This window comes from Gambusia affinis, linkage group LG24, assembly GCF_019740435.1.
Source record: "Gambusia affinis linkage group LG24, SWU_Gaff_1.0, whole genome shotgun sequence".
NCBI lineage: Eukaryota > Metazoa > Chordata > Actinopteri > Cyprinodontiformes > Poeciliidae > Gambusia > Gambusia affinis.
The window spans coordinates 7,082,523-7,109,061 of NC_057891.1; the positions used below are offsets into that span (position 1 = coordinate 7,082,523).

A 26,539-nucleotide genomic window follows, 5' to 3' on the forward strand; every position below is an offset into this window, starting at 1 on the left:
ATCTTTTTTAAGGGCTGTTTATGGCCCCTGGGCCACACTTTGGACATCCTGACAGGCAGAACTTTAGATTTTAGACTTGTAATTTTTGAGATAAATTTCTCACAATTGCCATTGCATATATTTCTTAGATATTTAAAATTTGGTTACTTTGCATGATTTCTTGCTCTTCATGCCTTTGTTGTGCCCCATATTATCACCACATAATACCAAATGATTGCTCAATTGTTATTTTTAGCAAAAGCTTAAGTTTGACGGGACATTTTAATATGAGATGTAAAAACCTGTGTTGCATTAATAACAATTAGGCGGCAGAGGTTTGCATGAAGTATAGGCTGTGTGGCTCTCTGTCCAGGGCGGCATAGCTTGGGGGACACCATATCTCAAAAAAATAACTTTTGTGGCATGTTGGTGAAAACAAGGCAAACTTTTTCATTTTCTCAAATTCCAGTGACATCTAAATTTATCCTTATTTTGCTGCAGATTCTAATATTTGATTTTTGCTGTACTTATTTTTTTAATAAGAAGGGTTTTGTTATAGAAGTCAGTGTGTTTTTGGTTCTTGTTGGTCTTGACAGATTAAATCAGTAATTTGCAGTTTTGTCCTACAGCTTGATGTGGATGAAAGTCATGGTGTTGGACCATGTTTGTTCTTTAGGGTGCATTTTAAGTTAAGGTCCTTTCAGTTTTCACGCAGCAAGGCTGTATGGTCATACTTATCAAAATAAAAGCCTACAATAACAAATTCAAAGACTGCCAAGGGAGGTTTCTAAGCCATAAAAAGGTAAGAGGAGGGAAATGATTTAGAGGCACTGAGAGTGAGTTACCTCCACTTAAACTGTGCATCACCCGTTCAATAACCTACATTCTGTGTGCTCAGTGTCGTTCAGACAGACATTTCAGGCTCGGGACCAAATGTGCAATTAAATGATGCATTTGCATTTTAGTGATTCCTCGAAGGTGACTGCAATGACTTGCAATTCAGGAAAGGAACAGGGAAATGTGAATCTTTATCTGATTCAACTTATTTTAAAAGTTGTGCAAGAGACAAATGGTGGTGTATTGCAAGTAAAATACAAAAATATAAGGCAGCCACTTTTGTTAAGCTTGAAGTGCCTCAGTTGCTTTTTCTGGCCATGCATCACTTTTATTGCTTTATTCCCCTACGCATTGAACTGAAAAACGAACTGCCTCAGGATATTTGAGATCCACCAAGATGAAAGAGAGGTAACTACGCAAACAAAATTTACCCTAGGAAGTTACTTAAACATGTGATTTATTTTGTTTTGTGTTTGTAAAAAGAGATACTGAAACAAGATAACCAATGAGTTAATGTAATCTTCTGTGATCAACTTTGAGCTCACTGTAAGGAAATTCTGTTGTAAGAGTCCAATTAAAATAAACCTAGCTCTGTTTGTTAAATTTTATCAAGTAGAAATGTAAAATTATTTAGAAATAACTTAATAATTTCCTTCTTTACTTATTTATCTGATTTGTTAGCTCAAATTACAAATACTTTTTTGTTGCATTTTGTTCTTGAAGTATAGGACATGAAGCCTATACTTCATGTCCAGAAAGAGTTTTAAAATAACTGTAGAAATCCTGCTTAGTGAGAAAAAAACCCAGGCAGAAAATGACAAAATCCTTCAAAACTTTGGCTTATTATCACTTCTTGGTGCAAAAGTCCAATAACTCCACATTCAACAGCCTGTATTAATACATATTAACTTTTAAAATATTTTATTTTGCATAAGTTTGTAACTTAGTGATAGGATTAGAGCCAGTTAGATTCAACCTTTGCTATAATTTGGACGTTAACGCCTTTACAGAATATAAAACAGACATATATATGAGTTTGTTCCAGTTTGAGCATGAATTATAGTGACCTGATTGAGTAATCAGAGCAATTTTAATGGCCCAATTCTGCAGAATTTTATATGCCTTTAGGAGGCAAATTGGTTCCAGATCACAAATCTGGAGGTTTTATGAATGCAGCAGGCAAAATGGCCTTTTGGCTTAAAATGCTCTGCTTGTGAGCCAAAGATGTGATTTACGAACACCTAATGTAACCGCTCAGGTCCTACGTTGTAATTTTAATATTCTCTCTTTGTGTTAAAACTATTCCTTTTTTGGAGATGAATTCATTATCTTTCACTAATGTACCTTATGAACAACATGTTCTTTAACTAAGCCTCCTTCAACCAGCTGGGGTGGCTGTATCCCAATAGCGGCCATCTTGCCTATTATCCCCCAATGTCATTTGAAAGTGAAAATGTCTCCTGACTCATTTTAAGTCAGTTTGATCTTGCTGATATTTTTGGTTGTTTCCTTCTGCTTTGTGTTGTCTAGCCAAGGGTCCCAGAGCAGCTCCCTGGAGGAGGTCCACCAGGATGGCCTCCCTCCTGCCCCTCGTCTGGTGGAGATGAGACGGGACCCGGTCCTGGGCTTCGGGTTTGTGGCTGGTAGTGAGAAACCCGTGGTGGTCCGTTCTGTCACACCAGGTCAGTGTAAGACTCATACATAAAAATCTGTTTGTGAAATGTAATCTCAATTTATCGTCCTGCAAGAATATCAGTAGAAATAACTAAATGGGTTTGTGTCTCTTCACTTCCTATAAGTGTTAGCTGATTGGTTGATTGCAAAATTTAACCATGTGACCAAAAAAAAAAAGAAAATGTTAAGTACTTTGTAAAGCAAAGTGTAAGTGTAGGAGTTCATCTCTCTCTGTGCACATGGCAGCTAGTTAGCTAGCTAACAAGCTAACACAGGCTTCTCCTACTTGGAACTTTTTACTGATTCTTCCAAGCGCTTTGATGTCAATGGTGCCATATTTTGTTCTATAAAACTGGGCTCTGTAAAAAAATCAATATTACTCTAAATAATTAATACTCAAGAGCCAAATGGAACTGTTGGTGTGACAAAAAGTTAGCATTATTTTTTTTTTTTAGGTTTTGTTCCACAACTACAACAGCTAGCCCATCTGATCTGCTAACCTTAATAAATTAGGGTTCCTGAAACAAAGACGGTTTCAAAATGAAATTTTAAAATTATTAAGTGTATGTACACACTTTATCATTAGTTCAGTTCATCACATTCAAATCTAATCTCCCCAGCTGTATCTCCAGCAGGGGCACTTTAATCAGCTGGATGGCTCGATTCAATGTTTTTCTGCGTGCAGGTGGTCCGTCTGAAGGGAAGCTGCTGCCGGGCGACGAGATTATCATGATCAACGATGAACCAGTCAGCTCAGCCCCCAGGGAACGAGTCATCGATCTCGTCAGGTAGATGCCCAGATGGCTTTGGACATAAATATCCGAATGACATCTCTTGATACTTAACAGTGGCATGTAAAATGTTAAATGCATCCTTTGTTTTGTGAATATTTGACTTATGAGTTTCTTTCTGCTAAAAGGGGGTGGTTCCTTTCTACTGTCCCCATATACTTGCTAAGGATGGAGGAATTATTCAAAATAAATAACTCGAAGGCATCGTATCTTCAATTTAGTTTGACTGTTCATAATTGGATCTAGATCTGACAAAATAACTAAATAGCGGAATGACTTTGTCTTGTGAAGTTGCACAATATAAACCAAACTGAATCATTTCAGGATTTATCGCTGCAACAAAAAGAGCCAAGTAAGGAGTTTTTATCTGATGAAACTCATAATCATTACATTTTCATTAAGACACTTGTTAGTGTCGCTCCAGAGAAATTCTTGCAGTGTGTTAGCAACGCTTTCCACTCATCTGCTTCGTTCTTATTGCAGTGCTGTTCAGTAGAAATAACACTGAGAATTTAGTTCGCTCTGCTTCCCCTGACTCAAAACCCTGTTTCACAAAAATCCCTTTTGCATTTTTGCCTTTCAAATTAAAATGAAAGATTAATGATTGCGTGGTTGACAGCCTCTGGTTTGAACGGCAGCAGTTCGGCCTTTGCCAGAGGCGTTTCATTCCACCTCACCCGAGCTAATCATATTCTTCCTGTTGTTGGCTGTCGTCGTTTCTTGGTGATTTGTTCTGTCGTGATTTAATTGACTTGCTTGTTTCCCGGTGTGCCGGCTGCAGGAGCTGCAAAGAGTCCATCATGCTGACTGTTGTTCAGCCATATCCAGTGAGTAGACACAGAGGATTTATCATCTGTTTTCATATTAACTGATGCTTTCAAACAAATGATGTTTTCTGCAAAAAACCAAAAAAACAAAAGCGTAATTGAGATGCACATTAATAACCGCCAAACCCAAACCGGGCAATTTAGTCCAGTAAAGTCAATTTATTTGTTTTTAGAGATTCTACAATACAATTCCACTGCATATACACTTTTAATTACAATTAATTCCTAATTGAAGTGAAGCTCAATCATCTGTGGGCCAGAGCTTTATTATTGTGTTTTTATGTGAGCTTAATCTTCATCTCACTGCATATTAACTGCTGCTTATTAAATCAACTTTTAATGCAGCGTAGTTTGTAATATTTTAAAAATGTTTTACATTTCATGATATTTGTTAAATATGAAGTTATGAAAAACTACTCAACCTATTACAGATTTCTTCTATTTTTGTTTTTATGTCATATTTACAGCTTTCAGATTAATCACATATTGTATATAAAATGTCCTTTTCAAATTATGGCCCTTGAAAAAAAGTACCTCTCCACTTAGTACAGTAAAATTAACCTATTTTTTTAAGTAAAAAACCCAAAAACAAACTAAAATCAGATTACTTGTTCCCACTTGTTCACTGCTTACAAGTTTCTGATTATTGATGATGCGGAGCCTCCTGCCTCAATTTTCTGTGTAAATAATCCTAATATCTCCTCTCATGGGTCACAATAATGTAGCAATGTAATGAACTACTTTGACGTTTTTGATGTAAGAGCTGTTTTCAGTTTATAGAAGTCCACTTTGGTCTTGGCCTTATTCAAACAGGCAATTAGCTTCAGCATCCAGGACCAGTTAATAGAAATTTATTCTAAATTAAGATGCAAGAGAGTCGTGTAATGCAGGAAAGATACAACCATTGTAAACCTTTTAATAGAAGCTCACTTTAAAAACCCTTAACTTTCCACTTAAAGTTTAATCAGAGGGGAAATGGAAAAGAAGACAGTGGCTGCAAAATAATCAGAAAAGGCTTTTATATAAAGGGCATCTCTGTTTGACAGGGACTTTTAATTTAAAAGAGAAAAAAATCCTTCAGAGTATTTTATTGCAACTTTATAGGGAACTTGGGATTTAAGTTTAAGATCCTATTTTTAAAAAAAGGTTTGGGCTAAAACTGTCAATGGTCTTTTTTACAGACAGTCTGTTAATTATTTTTTAAGCAAATCTTTTCAATTTGCTACAAATTGAAAGAAGAATTTTATAGAGTTGCATAACAGAGTTTGTTTTCTGAGCGGAACATTTTTTAAAACTTTGAATTGTAGAAACAAATTTAACTTTAAGAACTCTAGGATAAGGTATAAAAACAACAATCAGTGACAGAGTTGACATTGTAAACTGTCACCTTATTGTCTTGTTTTGTTCATACGTTCTCCATAAACATTAGAGATCATTGCAGTAACACAAAAAACAACAGATGGTTGCCAAATTATAAATCCAAGCACGCTTCATGATGTGTAGATTTTGAATCTGGAAGAATAAAATTGTGAAACTTTGCTGTTAGATTTAACCTTCCTATTGTCTGCTGAAGCCTTGCTCTCTCTCACTCTTGCACAGCCTGAATGAAATACAGATAGCTCCCAGAATGAAGCAGAAAATACATTTTCATTTTTAAACACCTCACTGACTCTGAGTAGAGAGTCTTCTTCTTACAGTAACAACTTTCACTTATTCAGTGTTTCTGCCAGAGGGAAATATTGGTGCTTAGATACGGTGCATTCACTGATCAATAAAAAGTCAGATTTATGAGGCTCTGGCCAGACGGTAACAGGTCCGGATCAATCAGAAAATTGACTGATTGCGGTCACTGTTAATTCCTAGGGGCAACTCTAATTCTTTAGATTAGGAATAGATCGCTTTTTTTTTTTTTTTTTTTTTACTTCCTGTCCTGTTCTTCATCCATCTATTTAATTCTGAAGCCAGTATCATGAAAATAATTCCAGGTAATTTTGAAATACTTAAAAAGAAAAATGCTATTCTTCATTTCTCTCTTTCTCTCTCTTTTTGGACAACTGCCTGTTAGTCTCCTAAATCAGCATTCATCAGTGCAGCCAAAAAAGCCATGCTCAAGTCCAATCCGGTCAAAGTGCGCTTTGCTGAGGAGGTCATTATAAACGGCCAGGTCCCGGTCAGTACCACGCCACGCACACACACAAATAAACACATGCTTATGCATGACCTATATAGGCAATGCCAGATGGTTTCCGCCTAAGACAGACAGTTTGCTGAATGCAAAATAGATAAGACAATCATAAAATGAATTCCTTTCACATATTAAACAGACTACATTGCCGCAGATTAAAAAGCACACTGATGATATTCCTTCTTTGCAGAATCCGGTGAAGGACAACTCTCTCCTGTTCATGCCAAATGTCCTGAAGGTCTACCTGGAAAACGGGCAGACAAAGTCATTTCGTTTCGACAGCAGTACCTCCATCAAGGTGCGTTGCCTTCGCCGTGTCTTTGGGGTAGGCTTGACAAAATTAGCAGCAGCTCCTGCATCTTTATTTACCGAGGGAGAATCTTTCAGAGCCCATGCTGGCAGAAAATACAAAATCCAGTCACCTTTGAAACCCTTTTTCATTTTTTTTTTCTAACAAATTATTGGGTGAGTTCAAGATGTCTTACTTATAATTGGTGGAAATATTTGTGCAAAGTTTGTTTCTTTGGTGATCAGCAGAACTTCTGCAGATGTTTCACAGATTGTCATTGTTTTAACCTAATGTGTTGAACGAAATATCTGGAAAAGCGTTGCGAAGGCAAAGCTATTTTTGTCTTTGAGTCTGTACTTTTAGTTGGTAAAAGTGTTCTTTACATTCTTTTTGATGGTCTGTTAACTGGAATAAAATGGATTAAAATTGTTTCGCTGTTCCATTTGTTTTTCTCCTGTTTTTTCTTTTTTTTTCCAGGAAGTGATCCTGACCCTGCAGGAGAAGCTGTCGATCCGCTGCATTGAGCATTTCTCCCTGGTGTTGGAGGAGAGGACTGAAGGCTCTGGAAGCAAACTGCTTCTCCTGCACGAGCAGGAGACGCTTACTCAGGTCAGAGACGTTTCGTTTTCCCTCGTCGTGCCCTTTTCTGTCCAACACACACTCGCATAACTACTCAGTATTCAAACAGTACTTAGGCCCGGGTGCAATTTATCAGCTCTGACACAGCAGGGGTGACAGTTCGCATTACCCCTCTCTCTCCCTCATGCTCTTGCACACACAAGCAGCACATGGCACACGCCAATTCCTGTTGACCGCTACTTTCTAATGAGGTGGCTAGATGACAGGAGGACAATTTTAATATTCATGCCACACTGTTCAGAGCTAATGTTTTGCTAAAGCAGTATTTAAGGGTCATTGTTCTCTGACAAAGCTGATAAACTATTCAAACTGATCAGATAACTAAGATTCTGATCTAACCGAAAGCATCGCTTTTAGTATCCTATGAGAAAATGCTATACTTTTTTTTTTTTTTTTTTCAAAATTAATCACCGTTTTCCTTTGTTTACCAATTCTGACAAACCCAGGTGACCCAGAGGCCCGGTTCTAACAGAATGAAGTGTTTCTTTCGAATCAGCTTCATGCCCAGGGACCCAGTGGAGCTGCTCCGCCGCGACGCTGTGGCGTTTGAATACCTCTACGTGCAAGTAAGCTGCTGTGGGAGAGCCAAAAACTTAAATTTAAATCAGTAAAACTGTCTTTAAATGACCACATATCTGAACTATTTGGTACCAGATAGAAATTGGTGATAGGTCACAGAATTAGATGATTTAATGTTGAGTAAGAGTGGAAGTTGTAGTCATTTGAAGGCATCTAAACCCACCAAGATTGAGAATGAGACAGAAAGGTTTTCACACATGCGAAACTCTACCAATAACAAATTTTAGCTTAATTTTGTGGGGTTTATAAACCAACACAAACTAGTTTATTGTTGTAAAAAAAAAAGGTTTTCTAAAGTTTACTCATCACTATTTTAACGGAAATTTGTTGAAAAAAATCCCACAGCATAATGCCAACATGTTTCACAGTTGGGATCGTGTTTTTCCCTCCCTGTTCTTTTGTCTTCATGGTGCTGTTTGATCTCCAATGTCCTCCAACAAACTCTTGCACCATTTTGCTTCCAGTGTTGTAACGATGTGGTCTTGGAGCGCTTTGGCCCGGAGCTCAAGTACGATGCGGCGCTGCGACTGGCCGCCCTGCAGATGTACATACTGTCCATGACGGCCAGACAGAGTCAGAAAGTTTCACTAAAATATATCCAGTGAGTTCAAAATGTGTGTTTGACATTCCTGACAAGATCCGTTAGTTAATAAGGACACCCTGTTGAGAGTTAGAACTTTGAAATATGTTCTCAGAGCAAAAAAAGTCTCTTTCTGAGTTTATGACCAGTAGAGGAAAAAGCTGTTCTCCTTAGAGAGTCAGTCTAATGTTGTTGTTTTTTTCTCTCCCTGACAGCCAGTTTGTCAGTAAATCCCTTCTCAGGCTGTCTGCCGCAACTGTTTTAACCTAGTTCCGGGGGAAGGACTTTGTTTTCCAAGCGTGGTTTTATGTTAAAAAATCAATCTTCTCTCAACAGAAAGGAATGGGGCCTGTCGCTGTTCCTGCCTCCGACTGTGCTGTCCAGCATGAAGGAGAAAAACATCAAGAAGGCTCTGACGCACATTCTCAAAACCAACCAGGACCTTGTGCCTCCGGGGAAAAAAGTAACCAGTTCCCTTTGTCTTTCTTTGCCCTTGTTATTAGCTTCCAACACACACACGCACATATGCTTGAAAACACACTATGACTCTGATTTCTGATGCAATACCCCAAAATAGCTTAGCTGCCATACTCCTCTTTGTAAAGGTTCTCAACCTGGTCAACCCAAGACCTTCTGCCAAGCTAGACCTTGAATGCTAATTTGGAAAACAAGGAACATGCATTGTCAGAGTCTGTGCATTATGAGGTATTCATATTCACACACACATGTCCCGGTTAGGAGCGGCTCATCCGACCTAGGATGAACTTTTCAGCACTTTCTGAGACTCCAGCTGGTCTTGTCTGCAACATTCATGGTGACTTTGGCCAGTACAGCTTATCAACTCAATTAAGCTATGTATTTTTTAAAATATTATGCCACTATATAGTTCTAGCTCATTACAAGTTAGGATATATCAATGCGGTTCATCCCAAATCTAACAATAAGCAACTAGAAAGTCCCTTTCTTCCCTTTTTTCCTCCCTTTATTGTGCCATTTCCTTTCACTTTACTTCTAATATCTTCCCTTCCTTTCTGTCCTTGTCTCACACCTTTATTTCTCACTTCTTTTTGCCTTTGTATCCTCACATTCATCATTCTGTGCTACCTTCCTTACTTCCTACCTCCCTCCATTCCTTATATTTTTCCTTCATTTGCTTCGCTAATTTCTTCTCATTTCCTACCCGTTTCGTCTTTCCTTTCTGCCTATTTTTTTTTCCCAGATTCCACATTTTAAAACCTGTACACAGTAGAACTGTCAAATCCAAATTCACTGTGACCTTGAGTATTTTATATCCAAAAATAAATTTAAAGTGCTGAGGCCTCTGGAAAGTTGTCTATTAAAGTTTGGGGCGTTTATGTGAAAACATATGTAGAAGTCCTATAAAACTGAGCATAAATTTGATTTTGCAGACGGAAAGAATAGCACAATAATTGCTATTCTTAAAACCAACCATAAATGGATGGTGTTACATTGGTTTACATTTCAACTAATGCATGCTCATTCAGTAATCACAAATGACAATTTCCATGTTTTTTAATCCTATTCAAAGCTTTAAAACAAGACTAATCTGGATTTGCAGTTTTTTAAACTTTGTACAAATGAGATAAAGATGTTTCTTCTCACAAACTGCTTCAAAAAAACACCTGAACTGACAAGTCCAGTTGTTTGAAGACATGCCACATGCTTAAGGTTGTTTTATGATTTGTGGAACCTATAGATCATCAGACCTGCTCAGTATTCAAGCAAATCAAGGTTAATTATTTTGTTCTCAAGTCTCCAGAATGTCATTAAAACAACATAAAAAAAAATAAATGTTTGGAAACATATGGGAAAATGTGTAGGCACCCCATTCACAGCAGAGTTCTTTCATACACAAGTGAGAAATAAAGAGCACTGCAGTGGATCAGATTTAACTGATATGATGGTATATAATGGAAACTCGCTGGTCCACATCAAAATGGCTCTATCGTGCTTTACATCCTCTAGAAGCCTCTAATGCATCTCCTCAGATTGAAGTGATTTCATTTCTGAGTAATTACCTTTGTATCTGTCTTCTATCTTTACAGCTAACTGCATTGCAGGCCAAGGTGCATTACCTGAGGTACATCAGTGAACTCAAACTGTATGGAGGAAGAGAGTTCAAATCAATACTTTTGGTAAGACGTTTGTCAAAAACCTTGTCTTCGGGATTTGTTTGTAGGAACCTCTTTATATAGTTTTCTGTCCTTCTGGGTGCAGCAAGGCGAGAAACAGACGGAGGTGACGCTGTTAGTGGGCCCCCGATATGGGATCAGTCACATCATCAACACTCGGACCAACCTTGTGGCCCTCTTGGCCGACTTCAGCCACGTCAACCGCATTGAGATTCTCACTGAAGACGAGACGAACGTCCGGCTGGAGCTTCACGTCCTGGACGTAAGAGTAAGTGTGACCGTCTCTCCTTACATTTTCTGGATTGTCTTTCTTTATTGATCATTTAATACACCTCACCCTCTGCCTGTCTCTCTGTTTTCTCAGCCCATCACACTGATCATGGAGTCCAGTGATGCAATGAACCTCGCTTGCCTGACAGCAGGCTACTACCGCCTCCTAGTGGACTCCAGGAGATCTATTTTCAACATGGCCCACTGCAATAACATAGCAGAAGATGACACTGGTGAATCATCATTGTTTGAATTACTTTTGCAGATTTATTGTAGTCCTATCAAAACTGCATGTACTAAATATTTGGTAATAATTGTTCTGAGGAAGCACATTAATCTGTTGCATATTTATTGTAAACTTTATGTTCAGATGTTGGATTTTCTTGCTAAATGTTTCACATAAAACTATTAAAAACTCTTGCTCTTACAGTCTTGAGAAATTATATGCAAGGTGAGATTAAACAACTTAAAAATGTATGTTTCTACTGAGAAGCATAAAACCTTAAACATCTGAAAGTAAAAGCACTGAAAGGGAGAGCTGTTTTAAAGTTTAATCAAAATAAAATATGAAACACAAAGTAATATTCACTTGCTTACTTGCTGCAGGTCAGGATCGTGTCCTAGAGTGGCCGTACAGCACATCTTTAGGGGAAAATGAAGCGCCGTCACAGGGGGAGATCTACAACAGAGACTATTCAGACAATGGGCAGAGGGAAAACAGCATTTCTCCCTACTTCCATGAACCACCAAACGTGGATGGCGACCACGGGACAAGAAGAAGTCCGATGCCCCCTCCCCTCCCTCCACCCACCAGACACAAAACCCAAGACTCACCTCGAAGCGCCAAAGTTTCGTTTATTTTTGGAGGTAACCCACCCTTGAACAGACCCAGGAACTTTGACGTAGTACTAGAGAGCCCAGAGTCTCCGGAGCCCTTTCAGTTCAATGAGCTTAACCACGTCTACAGCAACATCATAACTGAGGAAGGTGGAGAAGAGCCCGTGCTGAGGGACTTGTTCTATCGAGACACGACAGACGACGCGGAGGATGATGAGGATGCTTCCTGCGAGGAAGACTCCACGGGGGGGACTCCAGTGGGTGACAACAGGGAAGGTGGAGACGACTGTGGCAACCAGGGTGCGCGGTTGCCCACAGCAGCTGGCAAAGCTACTTTTCTCACTCTCTCTGGGTCCACAGATGATATCATCGATCTCACGTCGCTGCCGCCTCCCGAAGGAGACGACGGCGTCAACGAAGACGAGGACGACACTCTGCTGCAGACCCTCAACCTCGCAATTGCAGCGCCGCCGCCAGGCTTTCGGGACAGCATAGACGAGGACATGGCCCCGGAGGGACGGCCTCTAAGCACATGTGATAATGACGACATTCCTGTATCGCTAATCGATGCTGTACCGACTCACGGAGAGGAAGAAAGAAGCAGTGGAGGGGAGAGTAGGTTAGAGGATGCAGTCATGGATTCTCTACAAGCACTGGAGCATCTATCAGTCTCCGAACAGAGACCTCCTCGTCCACCTCCAAGCAGCAACAACACAGGTGTGTGTTAAAATCACAACAATGTTTGATCACTCTGGATTCCACTACTATTCATTATTAATTTTTTTAAGCAAAACATAATCAGCATGATTCAGTTTTCTGAGTTTGTCGTTTGATCTTTTTTGCACAGTGATTAGTTTGCACCTGCACTTAAAAAAATTTCTGCAAATTGTTTTCAGAATACTTTTATTGTGATGTTGCACTAGTACTGCTCCATGCTAGAGGCTTGTGGTCAAATAAGCAAAATAGTTTTCAACAAAGTTGAACATACGGTTGCTTAGAAATTTAATCTAAAAAAAAAAAAATCATTTTTGATTTAATCAGTGCAAGAAGATGGTGGCCAATGTATAGTACAATTTTTAAATCAATTCGGAAAGAGATGGGAACAGAGGAAATGATGACTGGATAGGAGTGAAGTGTTCATGCTCTTTAGTGCTGGTTAAAAGTAAAGCTGCAGGATTCTGAACTGTGTGTAGTCAATATAGAGAGGAGTGTAACAAAGTGCATAAGGCTGATAAGTGAGAATTGCAACAGCAATACACTAAACAGAGTTAATCCTAATCCTCACAGATTCAGCATTGATAATTAGCATTACAAATGAGATTAAACATGTCAGCATGTTTGTTTGTTTTTTATCTCCAGTTGAAACATTGCATTATGTTTGTACAGTGAAACCTATGAATTCTAATTTATTCTGCTTGAACAATTTGAAACTTGCAAATGTGTAAGCTTGTGTACTTTTCCAGTTGGAATAAAGGAAATGAGCAGAATTCATCCATTAAAACATGAACAACATTCAGATAGCAAAATAGAGTCATGAATTCAATCCAGGTTGTGCATTGTTACATGTAAACAAAGCTGAGCACACATAGGTAACAAACATGAAGGAGCATCAACCGCTACATCTTAAATAGGATAAAATAATCATATGTCTCACTTCTTACAAATATTGTGGTCAAATTCTTGAAGAAATTGACTTCAATTAACTTAAATATCATCATCTTCCTAAAATATTGGCCAGTCATTTTTTTTTTTTTTTTTTTTGCCAAAAGTTTTTATCTTATTCATTTATATATTTTTGCAATTAAATTAAATTACTAAACAAAAAATTACATTAATACAGCATTTGTGATTTTTGAATCCTAACTTCTTATCTGAAATCTACAACACAGTACATTTCATTCCTGTCCTGGCATGGAGAGGTAAGGCAGGGAATCCACAAGATACCGTTGATAACATGCTTGTGGCAGCAACATGTGGAGCAATCAGGGTAAACAAAATCATGGTTGTAAAAGTAATATCCATCCTTGCATGATGAGGAAGATTTATGCTTGAGTTATTCATATTCTAAAAACATTGCACTGGGATTTGTTTGTATTCATCAGGTCCACTGTATATTGGTTAAACTTTTGTTACATAATTAATATAAATCTTTGTATTTTCTTAGGTATTTGCACATCTCACGGATTTAGCCCAGAATCATCCTCAGATTCTGGCAACGAAACGAACTCTTCAGAGATGACTGAGATCTCTGAACTAGCTGCTACTCATAGACTCACCGACAGCCACATGCGTTTACTTGTAGCCACGCGAGAAGGATACCAACCGTTACTTGAAGAAAAAACTGAATTCCCAGTCTCACCTAATTCATGCACAACACAAGAAAAGAAGCCTCGTAGTCCAACACGACACCTTCAACCTCCAGCGGTCCCTCCAAGACGTAGTCCCCAACTAGACCTGACATCATCAGGGTCGGACAGATTAGAGCTGAAACCCCAGACTACTCTCTCTGTTACCCTTCAACGTCCGAGTTCGACAACGCCAGGAGGTAAACACCAGAAAAAGTCTGTACACTCGAGTGGAAAGTACAACACCTTCAGCACAAGAGAAGGACTTCGAAGTGAGATCAATAACAGGCAAAGCTATCTGGATTTGAACCAGCATACTTCATTCAGTGAGCAGGAAGAAGGTAAGAGGAGACAGAATTCCTTTGTCGCTTCTCCTTCTTCTGTAGCTCAGGGCATTGGAGTGACAAGCCCGGCTCGCGACCATCGAAATAATCTTCGCCCTTCTTCAACTGTTTCTGATCGCTTCCTAGATGTGGTCACTATGGCCGGCTGTGAAGCAGGTAACGGAGCTGCAGCCACTGAACTGGATGAGCATCTAGTTGTAGCATCCTTACTATCCCCAAGCAAACAATCCAGAACAGGAGGTTCTGAACATGGATCCGATACACAAAGTGACCATCAGCCAATTTCAAGACAACAGAGTGTGGCACGGTTGTGTGAGTACCACCTAGCAAAAAGGATTTCAAATTTGCAAGGAGAAGGCCACAGTTCATTGCAGGGCTCTCTGTGCTCATCACTTGATGCTGGTGGCAGCACAAACAGCAGTGCCTGTGCCACACCGACTGACTCTCCTCTTGGCCCTGGCGCTGTTGAGTCCAAACAACATCGCTCACAAAAGCACCCACTTTCAAGTTCTTCTTCCTCCCTACTTAGAGTGCAAAACTATGAAGACAACAAAACTGGATTTCAGAACCAGAACACCCAAAACAAAGAACTTCATCCGCATGCAGACCCTGCCCTCCTCCGCAAAATGCTGCCCAATATCCACCCCTCTCTTGCTGGGGGGGAAACAAGTCGACCCTCCTCAGCAACTCCGTCTAAGCATAAGGAAGTGACCGGCACAGGAAGCAAGAAGCACCACAATGACATCTGTCCTAAACAACAAGCCTGTTTTAAGGGGCTTAACCCAAAGGAAGGCAGTGAGGCCTACAGACAACTGATAAACTATCTTACAGTTAGCCAGATGCATCAGGGAGGGAAGTTACATAGTGCAGGTATGGGAGGGGCAGTTAAAAAAGACACCAGACGCTTTATCACAAGCAACCCTCAGCTAGTTGAATTGGTTAAGAATAGAGGGAATACCACTGCTCGCTGTCCATGTATGCCTTCGTCTGTGTCATCTCCATTTCTCAGCCCTAATTTGGTAGCTCCTCATTCAGCCCCAATGCAGTTGGCAAATAAAAATTCAAGGTCTTACCTTTCTGCAACCCTCCCTGCCAAACTCAAACAAAGCCCTGATATGCAAGTTCAGAGGCTGAATGAAGGTTTAGATTTTAGGAGAGCTACCACTGAAAGGAGGAGCTCTTTTTCTGGTCTAGAAAGTGACGTTGGCAGAGATGGAATGGATGCAGAGCAATTTCTCTCATACATTAAAAGACAAGACTGTATGAACCGTGACGGGGCTTTCAATCCAAGCCAAAATCGTGACTTCTTAGGTAACAGTAACCGCCCTCCACCTCGCTCAAGAAGTCAACCAAGTGGCAGCACAGAGGAAGGGTTCAGATCAGACTCGAGGTCGAAACATGCATCTTTTCAATCTCCTCGACCAAATGATTCTTTTTGTTTCTCAACTGCTCCTACTTTGAGTGGTCAACATGCAGACCTCAATGCCCTCTCACTAGGAAGGGGTGACCATCCATCAGCTTTCATCAGACAGCCGTCTAATCGGACTAGAACTACCATTTCATCTCCAACACATAATCCACAATCTCCACCTCCTCCACCGCCACCTCTACCACCACCTCCACCTTTATCTCTGCCAGTGCAAGCAAACTCTAGTGCTAGCAACTCAGGACACCCTCAAGATTCCCTTCATTCTATCCAGTTGCGGCAAAACCAGAACCACATTCAGACTGTTGCACCAACCTTATCACAGACAGACCCCTTCAGCAGTAACATGCTACGAGGGAGAGAGCTCAAACGCAGCTCAAGCAATGTGACAGCAAGTTCTGGAAGTGTGGAGGCTTTATTTGATAAGCCTATTCGTAGCCGGAGCCAGCAGCCCTTGTCAGCACCTATGTCTCATCAGAGTGACACCAAAGTCCAACATAGACAAGCAAGAAAACGTCTTTCAAAGAGCTACTCCCAAGGATCTGTCTCTTCACATGCAATTTGTTGGGCCTCAGGGAGTGGGGTAGACAGTAGAAGGGCATCTGTTGCATTTCCATTACAAAAAGACTCAAAGCATACGAAGGGCTCTCAAAAACTGGACACCAGTCCTTGGAGATGCAATGGCCCCTTCAGCTACTGTTTCTTTAAGCGTAAAACCGAGGGAGAAGATGATGAAATTGAGTGGGAAAGGCCTAGAGGAAGCCGTCTTGGGAGCAATATTGACAATAATGGTGCTGTTGCATCAACTATAACCCTCTATGGCTCAGCCATGGATGAGCAGTTATATGGAGAGGTCCTCGACAACATGAGTTTTAGTGACCGTCTGGCAAGAATCAATGCTCTCAAGGACCGCATGTACGGCTTTCCTTCTGGCTTTAACGATGTTCGTCGAGATGCCAGCGAGCTCATTGCACTGGTGAGATCCAGTGTAGGTCGGTGCGACCGTGGTGCCCAGATGCCTATCCAAGATGTTTCCCAGTACAAGCAGCTTCTTTCTGTCGAATCAAAAGAGTTAGGCCGGGCGTGCCGGAGAATGGCACAAGCCCATGGCAGTCCAGATGAAATGCTGCTAGCTGTTACATGTAGCTTTCAGGTGCTATGCTGTCTTTGTGAAGCTTGTATGTGTCTAGTTCGGGGACTTGGAGCCTCAGCATCACAGCAGCAAAGAGAAGTTGTAGCAAAAGTTGATGAGGTTGTTATGAACTATATTTGTTTGCTTAAAGCAGCCGAAGCTGCGACTGTAGGTGCCCCTGGGGAGCACAGCGTAAAAGCCCTGGTCCGCCACTCCAGTACCATGTCGGCTATTGCTAACGCACTCACCCGCTCCCTTAAAACGCTGCTAAGCAAGTAGAGGCTTTTTCCATTGCTTTATAGTATGGCCTATGCAGTCAGTAGAAGACATTTTACTGTTTCAAGTTCTCTGAAAGAGTCAGCTGTTTTCCTGTTGTGTGTAGGTGGTTTTTACGTCTAAAGATATATTTATTGCAATTAAACTTAACATTAAAATGACATATTATTGAAAATGCTTAAAGAGAGTAAATACTTTTACTGAGGACATTATTATAATGTATATTTACTAAGCCATACTACTACAAACCTTTGTAATAAATGTACCTAGTAGATACTGTACCCTTTTACCTGTGCATTATGTAACTTATTTAAAGTGTATATAATGTACATTAATACGACATTATTATTATTTGAAGTAGCACTTTGGTGAAGCCGAGAAGAACTCGGCTTGCTTTAATATCTTGCAGGGATGGAGGGAAGACACTTTATGTTCAGTCGGTGTGTGTAAAGTTTTAATAGAAATATAATAATTAGAAAAAAAAAACTATTTCAGAGTTTTAGGTGACATTTGACATTGTCAAAACTGAGAAAAATATTACATTAAATTGTTGTACTTTTGCTTGTCAAAAGTAAAAAATATATGCTTTAAATAGTGATGACTTAGAGTATCATTGCATTGCTTTACTCTGTCATGTTTTGTATTATGTTTGAGCAAAACACAGACTGTGAAAGTATTTCCCACAAAACAAAATATTTAAAACCATACCAATGTAATATCGGCAATTTTATATTCCGACTGATCTGACTTGTTTTGTTTTGCTTTTGTTCTGCTTATGTGATTTCTTTTTGCATACAAAGAATCAAGAAGAAATTATATTTTATTTGTTGTTTTTTGTTTTTGCAATAATCCACCAAACTATTAAAATATGTTTTACAAGTATATGCCTTCCTGTGGATTTTTTTTCAGTCTGATTTTTTCAATGATTGTTCATTTATGTCATTTTCCTAAAACGTTTCACTCGGTTAATATGGGAACTTTCTTTGATTTTGTACACATTTATATTATGTTGCCAATCATGTATGCTGTTGCCTTTTTTACACATTTTCATGTGTTCTGAGTTTAAAATGATGTTTTCAGCAACTCTTGTTATTTCCAATTCAAACGGACATAAAACCTTTGGTTGTTGTTGACAGCTTTTTTTTCCCTTAATAAATGAAATCATTTGAAAACACTTTCCATTTTCCAGGTTTTCTAAGCAAGTTCATTGTGAACAAACCACAACATGCTAAAAGAAGTCACCAAAATCCTAAAATGTAATCGTGGTACCTAGAGCAGTTCTACGCTTTGCTTAATTTTACAAGCCAGACTAACGATTGTCAAAAATAAATACCAGTACTTATGCAAGAATATTTTTTGAACAGAAGACTCTAAAATGTAATTACTTGGAGACCAGAACAGAGGATATGTTTGACAATTGCCAAACACATCATTCCATGGAACGAATTTCATAACTCTGAACCATGGAGGTAGAAGTCTTAAAGTTTGGGGATTCTTTGTTGCAGCTCGCACCCAATCATAAAACTCAGTAGGAATTCTACTCCATATTCAAGAGAGCTTCTGAGAAATAGCTGAGAATGAATAAAAGAAAAGTACTGAGCTGAGGTCGTATTTTTATTGAGATGTTTGCTGAAACAGGGTGTACAAGCAAGAAACCCCTCAAATATCTCACAGATGAAAGTGAGGAGAGGGCCCAACTCTCCTCGGACTGATATCAGAGCCTGGAGACTTCAACAAGCCTCCCACTAAAGTTATTTCAGCTAAAATGGACAAAACTAGGTGTTGGAGTAGGGTATGGTGAGTTGCTTCAGGTGTTTTTATAATTTATTTAGTGTGCCAAACAAGGTAAATGTATAAGTGCAATCACATTTTTTTTCAGGAATAAAAAAGTGAGATTAGAAAATATGTTTTAAAAAAACGTATTTATTGGGGTATTTTTCTTCAGTGTGGCTCTCTTTTTTTTTTTTTTTTACGTATAAAGGTTCCTGCGTGGTTTACGTGACGCACTCCACCAGCAGCAGGATACGCCCGTAGGCTGGACGTCAGCTTAGTTCATTAGCATGTTAGGCGCGTCCTTTACGCACGTTACGCACGTCAGCCTATCATTTTGGGGCATGCAGAAATAAGCCACACCCGCGCGGCAACTCGTGCAGCGCGCTTCTCAAAGCATTGTCCTAATAGACAAAAGTTTTAGACTTCTTTTCGTCTTGGGATTTACAAAGTTCACAGTGTGCGTGTATGTGTTCACCTGCAGTGCTTAGTTGATAAAAGGTAACTTTATAGCATCCTTAAAGGAGTTGCTGACTGACCGGTTCTTCGCAGTCTGGCTGCCAAAGCAAGTATTTATTGTGAACCCCGTGGGGTTTAAAGTTCTGGCTAAATTAGCAGGTAGTTAGCTCCAAACCTTCACTAATAGAAGTTTAGTAACAATGTCGGCGATGTGTCAGCAACGACGTGCCTTGGTGGAAATACCTGCTCCACAACCTAAAATTGCAGGTAAGTCAGAATCAAACACAGAAAATGTTTATTTATTCGCATTTTAAAGTTCATTTAACGATGCTGTTTATGCTACAGGTTCGTTTGCTACCATGCTAACGTTACCATGATGCTAATTAAAACTGTTTATTTACTCTTATCTTAAAATATTTCCAGTTTTCTGCAGAAACAACAAATGCGGAATTATAAGCAGTTTTTTTATTATTATAATTTAAATTCTTGTCATTTTTTTTTTTTTCAGCTCGAATGAGAAGGTCTTACTTAGAAATCCTCGGAGCTCGTTTCGTTCCTGCTCCACTTCCAAGAGGCAGTAGAAGCCCAAACACAAAGCGAGCACACTCTTGTAAGTACCTTCAGTAAACTACAATAACAGCACCATCAAAAGTGCTGCTGGGTTTGTGTTATGACACATGCACAGGGAATATAAGGGAATCTATTGCAGTTAATTTGGACAGCCCTGTGATTTCCATCTGTATTTCCTTTCTAAGTCTTATAATTTTCTTTCAAGTTAAACAGTTGAGCACTGCTTTAATTAACTGAATGCATTTCAAGTTGGTTGATTTCTGTGAGTTTTGGGGGGGGATTAAAATATCTGTCGTTTTCTTTAGTGAATAGTATTAAAACAGTACATGTTCCAAGCTTTATAAGCTATTTAGCGATACTTTGCTTTCTAAATAATTCAAATATACTTGCTTTTTTTTTCCATAGCCTTCCGGACTAGGATTAGGATAAGTAATAAGTATTCTGTGCACTTCAATCATTGTCTGTTGCAGTGGACCTGTCCTTCAGTGGTGTATGGGGAGAAAGAATCGAGGAGCAGTGTGAAAAGATGGACGATCATCCTACCCCACTCTCCAAACAGCAGCTTGTTCAGCTCATCAGATCACTCATCTTGGTTGAACAGGTAAGAGAGCTTTACAGTGTGTAGATATTGAGTATTTGTAAAGTAAAAAAAAATTATTATTGCATGAGATTTGGACTAAAACATGATGTGCTGCACTACCTTTAGAGCCAAGAGCCCAAAATGGTGGCAACAGACCTGAAGTGTCTCCAGGAAGACCTACAGCTGAAGAAGACAAATGTTTACAGGTCCATCCCATACTCACGGTTTGGCTCCAACAGGGACGCTCACTGCTACAGAAAGGCCTATCCTCACCTGGTGGCATTCAAAGTATGTGTAATAATAAAATAGATGTAAAAATTGTGTAACGGGGGCATTTAGTGGATGGCAGTTTTCTGTTTATATCTACAAAAAATAGACTTTGGTCAATATATAATCCAGCACAGTCCTGCACAATTCAACTGTAAAACAAATGTATTTTTATATGTATTCATTCCAATTCTTCATCAAAGCACTTTTTGACCCCGCAGTTTTGTGTGTAATTAATGCATTGCACATATTTTCAAACTCCACAGGACTCCTGTGTATTAACAGCTGACTTGATTGCATCATTCCCCTCAGGTTTCATGTCAGGAGTGGGGCCAAGTTCTCCTGAGGAGCAAAGAGTGGGACGCTGTGTTGGAGCACTCCCTCATGGCGTGGCGATACACCAGTGATTTACCACAGTGGGACACAGTCAGCCACAACGCGTTGAGAGAGCAGTGCTACAGCATCCTGGCTGCTCACAGTCTGGCTGCTCTCCAGCACTACCGCCCAGAACCCACCAGAGGACAGGAACTGCTCAGGAGGTAACGCAGGCTTTTAACGCCACTTGAACTTGGATGCTGACATGCATGCACTCTTCCTGTGTTTTTAAATTGATTTTAAATACTTCTCAATGGCCGTATGGTAAGTTAGAGAAAAAGGCTGATTTTCCTGTAGATATATACAGGAGGTCTATGAGGGTTTTATTTAAATTATTAGTGAGACCCTCAGATGAGTTTTTCAGCGGGTTTGAACACCATGTAGAATTATCCTTTCACTGTGTCGTAATGATCTACAGTCCAGTAAAATATTCTAAAGATTGACATTTTAACGACTAAGTAAACTGAGACACAGTTTTAAGATGAACTCTGCTGATTGGTTAGCTGCCAGCATAAACATCCAGCTAAAGGAAAGCAACATAAACATCCTACTGGAGTCTCAGTTTGCTGCCTGTTCAATATAAGTTTATGCAGATTTCAGGTCTACCTTCTGATTACTGTTAACTCATTCAGTCTTTAGAATGTAAACATGCCGATTAATTAGGGTTAGCAGTTAAATTGCTAACATTCATCTGAGCCGGGTAGCCTCACTGTTTTTATTATTTCCAGGATATATCATGCCGTTTGTTTGATGGACACCTTCATACGGGAAATATGATAAACGTCACTTTTTCTTCTGTTTCCAGGTTTAAGATGGCTCAGCTGCAAAGCCAGTTCATAGTCCCCTGTATTGAGGGACTGCAAAGGATTATGGGATACACAGAAGATATTTCTATGGATACAAAGTGACCTGATGATTCTGCTCAGCGGCTGGATTCTGACTTGATAAAACTGTGCCTCATGGTTAAATGATTGTTTTAATTGGTTAAAAATGCTGTTTGCTTGGCTGATGAATCACAGAATCCACAGCAGTATTCTTCCAAAGGACTGGTGCTAAAAGATGTGTGTGCGCGTGTGTTTGTTTGTTTTTTGCTTTAAATAAGAGGATCAAGTTAATGGATTAGTTTGCTTTATCCAGTGCTTTCACACCAATTTTTATACAATTTTGCATAGGTAAATTACTCTATTGCTACAAGATGGACAACTGAAGTATAAAGTAATGTAGACTTTAAAATGTGTCCTTAATGATCCTTATATAAGCAAGTAATGCTGGATTTAATCAGATTAGAAGAAAAAGCTTAAGTGCTCTAATTTTTTCATCTCCATATATTATTTCCCAGCCGTTTAAAATATACTCTCTTTTCAGAGTATTAAGATTCACTTGGTACTGGCAGGGGCTTAAACAAGTGTGTGTGTGTGTATATATTTGTATGTATGTACTTTTAGAGCTCTTTAGAGAATAATTTGCATTGACAGATGAATTGTTAAGAAGGTTATTGCCTTATTTGTACGTATTATGTTACTGTTGGAAATCCGGTAACATGTCTGCTTTGTCTTGTCTCCTGATTTCCTGTTGTATTGTGTTTTTCATGGAGTCCTTTATTGCACTGTCAGTGTTTGTCCTGAAAACTTGAACGTTTTGATAAAATTGGTTTCTAATTTAAATAAAATTGATATGAACTGCATTGAAACCTGTCTTGAATGTTATGTATGTTGGTTTTGTGCAAATGTCTACTTTTTTACTGGCGAAATTGACAGGTTACGTAGAGTTGCAAATGCGTGTGGTATTTCTTTATTTTTATTTTTTATTTTTTGTAGTTTTACACATTTTTATTTTGAGTAATTTGTGAAGAAAATGACCATTCTTAAAAGTTTATTCTTAGAGTTTAACTGTTCAGTCATTTCTGCCTTTAAGTAACCACTGTGCACCACTAGATGGAGCCCTTGTTGCACACTTTCCAGCATCCAAATCAGTTCGAGAGTCAGTCTCACATACCAATGTTGATGCTACTGAAGAAACAGCTGTTGCCATGGCACTCTGAAGAGCTAAGATTAAACAATTTCTGAATGCTATTTAGGTTTAATAAATGAGGCTGTTGGCTGATACTTAGGCCTCCTGCTGTATTGACATATATTCTCTGTGGGAACAAGCAGACTATGATATCTATAGCTTTTATTGCTTTTCTGGATTTAACTCTGGCACTTGTTTCCATGGTAGTGTATTATACAACCTATTAATATTGCAGCCTGGAGTGCTATGTACATTTGACAAACCACACAAGCAATGTTTTCTTTGAAACCTTTGACTTGAATGTGAAGCAGCATTGGAATTACCTACACAGAATAATTTGTCTAATCAGTTTTATATTGTGTGTTTTGACTCATTCTATGCACCGTCTGTTGGTACAAAACTCAGTAAATATAGGATTTATTTCAGTGTATTTCCTGGCTGTCCCTCAAATTTTGACAAAATTGTAAGTTAATTGTATCAAGGCATCTGGTTTTCTTCTTTGAATTTTCACCTCCATATGCTTTTTCCATAACACAAGAAGTAGATGACATTGCTAAGTAGTTGAGTTCAAAATACTTAGGTCCAGATGCCATTCAGTGTATGATGAAATTTGAATGATCTTATTTTGCTACTTAGAAAATTCAGAAAGGATGTGATAAAAAATTAATTACACCATTTGCCAAGGTCACGCAGTCATACTACACCTTTCAATCCATTTAGAAGATTTGTTCAACCGGAACTGAGAGGAAGGAATAAGATTTGTTTTGTTTGTATCGTAAAGGAACAAAATTTGTTTTCAAGGTTGTTATAAATATGTCACCAAGATCAGATTGGTGCCACTTAAAATTACAGAAACTGCAGTTTCTCTTTTTTTAGATGTACATTCTCCACACAGACAGTTTTGTTTCTTTTTTATTAAAGTTAAATTGAAGCGTAATGTAGCATGTCTGCCCAACTCAAGAGAACAAAAAAAAATCAATTCACCAGGTTTAGTGCTCAACAGAAAGCAAGAATCAAAGCAAAAATTAAGTTTAAATATATACACATCTTTAAAAAGTTAAATTTATTTAGTTTATTCCGTTTAAACCTTTGAAACATAAACACAGCCATATTGCAGGGAGTTCTAGATGTCGTTGGTCTTCCTTCTGCTGATGAGCTTTATGAAGGTGCTGCAGATAAAAACAAATCTACAAAATTCACTATTCAAGAGCTGCACTCGCCACGTTTCCATAGCAATCATTAGGCACTACCTACATTCAAACTGGTTGTTTGAGACATGCTGTGGGGCCATTTCCAAAGGCCTTTTGCAAGAGTGTTAGTATCATTTCGTCATCTCCGTCTAGAATTTTCAGAACTTTTCAGAGAAGATTGATAATTTCATGAAGCAGAATTGAAATCCAATTTGTATCTGAAGACTTTTTCATCCATCTTTACCAGTAATGACGAAATACAGTCTTAAAAAAATCCAGAGGCTCTGTGTATTTTCTTTTAATAATTTGGTGAAATAAAGAAAGACACAACATTGAGAGACAAAAGATGTTTGCATGGAGGTAAAGAAGCAAGCGGCAGCGTTTTCTTCCTAAAATAGCTCAAGCAATGCTCTGGAGATCACAGATGGACTGTGCAGCAAAAGGAGAGACTAATTCCCACGCTTAGTATCTCAGGTTTTCATTGTCGCTTTCTTTCTTCTACCAGCGCTGTCTGCAATTCCTTCATTTCCAGCTTTTCAATAAGAGACTGATTAACACCGGGTATGTTTACTAACTGTTACCTGTGGCTCTGCTGCACAAACATAAAATCCTCCAGTAAGTAAATACTTAAAACAAAAGATATGTAACACCTTTTATTTACATTCACTGCTCAATAAGAAGAAACGCATTAACAATAAAAGTCAGACTGCAGTTTGTTGTTTTTTTTAATTTGGCTGAATCATGATAAGCTGCCTCATTAGCAAAACTGGCTACATTGCTTTCATAGACTTAAGGTTTCAAAGGTAGCAAACATCTCATTCATAACGTTAACTTTTAGTTAATTAGAAGAGTTTGAAACGGGAAGGAGGGGTTGAGCAAGTGACCATCAGCTCTGTGTGGGAGCCGAGAACAGAAGCAAGAACAGATTGAAAAAAACAGAAAGTTATGCCTTTATTTCTCACTGTCTTCAATATAGAGCTTTTAATAAGACAAAATAAAATCTGAATATTTTTCTATATGATCCCTGGTGCTTTAAATGTTATATTTAAGTTATGATACTCCCCAGACATTCATTTCTATCTGTTTGCTTGTTCTCAGTCATCCAGGACAGGACAAAATTTTAAAAGGCTTAAAAATAAAGCAACTTAAGTTATATTGTAAAAAGCCCATAACTTGCATTGGGAGCCATTACAAAAAATCAATGTTTATGAGGAATTTTATTAAGAGCAGTTACTCATTAGAGCTTTTTTATTTAGAACCTTACATTTTTGTAAAGGTGTAGCAGAGATTAGATCAGTCAGACTGAACAAAACTCATATCTAAGCAACATTTGAATTTTTGTTTTACTTCTCAACAGTTTGCTTACTTAGAAAAACACGTTTGATGTGCATTACTAGTCATTTTTGGTCCTGCAGCTTGAATATGATTTAAAAACTTTTTAAACCACATTTTACATTACATTTCACTGTAATTTTGCCGACCCCATCAAAATTGGTCTTAAGATATTTTCCTGTTTATGGTCCCCCCTCCCCCAATAACGAGATGGGATTTACGCCCTTGGGCAAAAACTCCAAAAATTAATATTTTATGTTTTCATTTTGAAGAACACTGATACACTGATAAAATATGTCATGGTCCATTAGGTTTGTTGGAAACAGATTAACATCTTGAATAATTTTTACAACTTTACAGGATTTATTTATTAAAATATTAAATTAATTGCAGTTTTTTTCACAAGCAGGAGGTAATGTACTGCTATTCAAAAAACAATATATTGGTCAAAACACAAAAGAAAGCATAAAAAATAGATTAGTCACACATTCTATTGAAATCTCTAGTCAGGGCATAAAAGCAATTATTTAATTTTGGATTTTTTTTACTATAAATTATAATACTGTAACAAAAAAAAAGTTTTTGAAATAGGTCGTTTTTCTACAATTTCTCCTAAAAATAAAGGATTAAAAAAAAAATTTAATTATTTTTTGAAATTTGCATTTTTTTATATAAAAATGTTATATATATATATGGTCAAAAAAATAATTGAATTTTTTTTTTTTTTATTAATCCTGGCAGATGGAATTTAAAAAAAAAAAGCTTAACTGAAGCAAATTCACTGGTGATGTTCAATGAATCTACATAACACAGTTTCTTATTT

General features: G+C 38.4%; 2 protein-coding genes across 2 annotated transcripts in view; both read left to right on the forward strand.

The window, feature by feature from the left end:
• The window catches only part of LOC122827178 (FERM and PDZ domain-containing protein 4-like), a 37,436-nt gene extending 19,099 nt beyond the window's left edge, over positions 1 to 18,337 (forward strand). Inside the window, exons 3-16 of the mRNA XM_044109806.1 lie at positions 2,347 to 2,498; positions 3,176 to 3,278; positions 4,063 to 4,108; positions 6,174 to 6,278; positions 6,484 to 6,591; positions 7,060 to 7,191; positions 7,668 to 7,787; positions 8,265 to 8,401; positions 8,717 to 8,843; positions 10,447 to 10,536; positions 10,619 to 10,801; positions 10,898 to 11,036; positions 11,410 to 12,357; positions 13,805 to 18,337. Of these exons, the coding sequence (XP_043965741.1) occupies positions 2,347 to 2,498; positions 3,176 to 3,278; positions 4,063 to 4,108; positions 6,174 to 6,278; positions 6,484 to 6,591; positions 7,060 to 7,191; positions 7,668 to 7,787; positions 8,265 to 8,401; positions 8,717 to 8,843; positions 10,447 to 10,536; positions 10,619 to 10,801; positions 10,898 to 11,036; positions 11,410 to 12,357; positions 13,805 to 17,166 (5,752 nt within the window). The 3' untranslated portion in view covers positions 17,167 to 18,337. The remainder of the gene's footprint in view (positions 1 to 2,346; positions 2,499 to 3,175; positions 3,279 to 4,062; positions 4,109 to 6,173; positions 6,279 to 6,483; positions 6,592 to 7,059; positions 7,192 to 7,667; positions 7,788 to 8,264; positions 8,402 to 8,716; positions 8,844 to 10,446; positions 10,537 to 10,618; positions 10,802 to 10,897; positions 11,037 to 11,409; positions 12,358 to 13,804) is intronic.
• Positions 18,338 to 19,313: 976 nt separating this feature from the next.
• LOC122827181 lies at positions 19,314 to 22,863 on the forward strand. Its single transcript, XM_044109809.1, has 6 exons — positions 19,314 to 19,659; positions 19,901 to 20,002; positions 20,433 to 20,563; positions 20,669 to 20,830; positions 21,122 to 21,348; positions 21,990 to 22,863. Exons 1-6 carry the CDS (start codon positions 19,593 to 19,595, stop codon positions 22,090 to 22,092), a joined length of 792 nt encoding a protein of 263 aa, XP_043965744.1. The 5' UTR covers positions 19,314 to 19,592; the 3' UTR covers positions 22,093 to 22,863.
• The last annotated feature ends 3,676 nt before the right edge of the window (positions 22,864 to 26,539 follow it).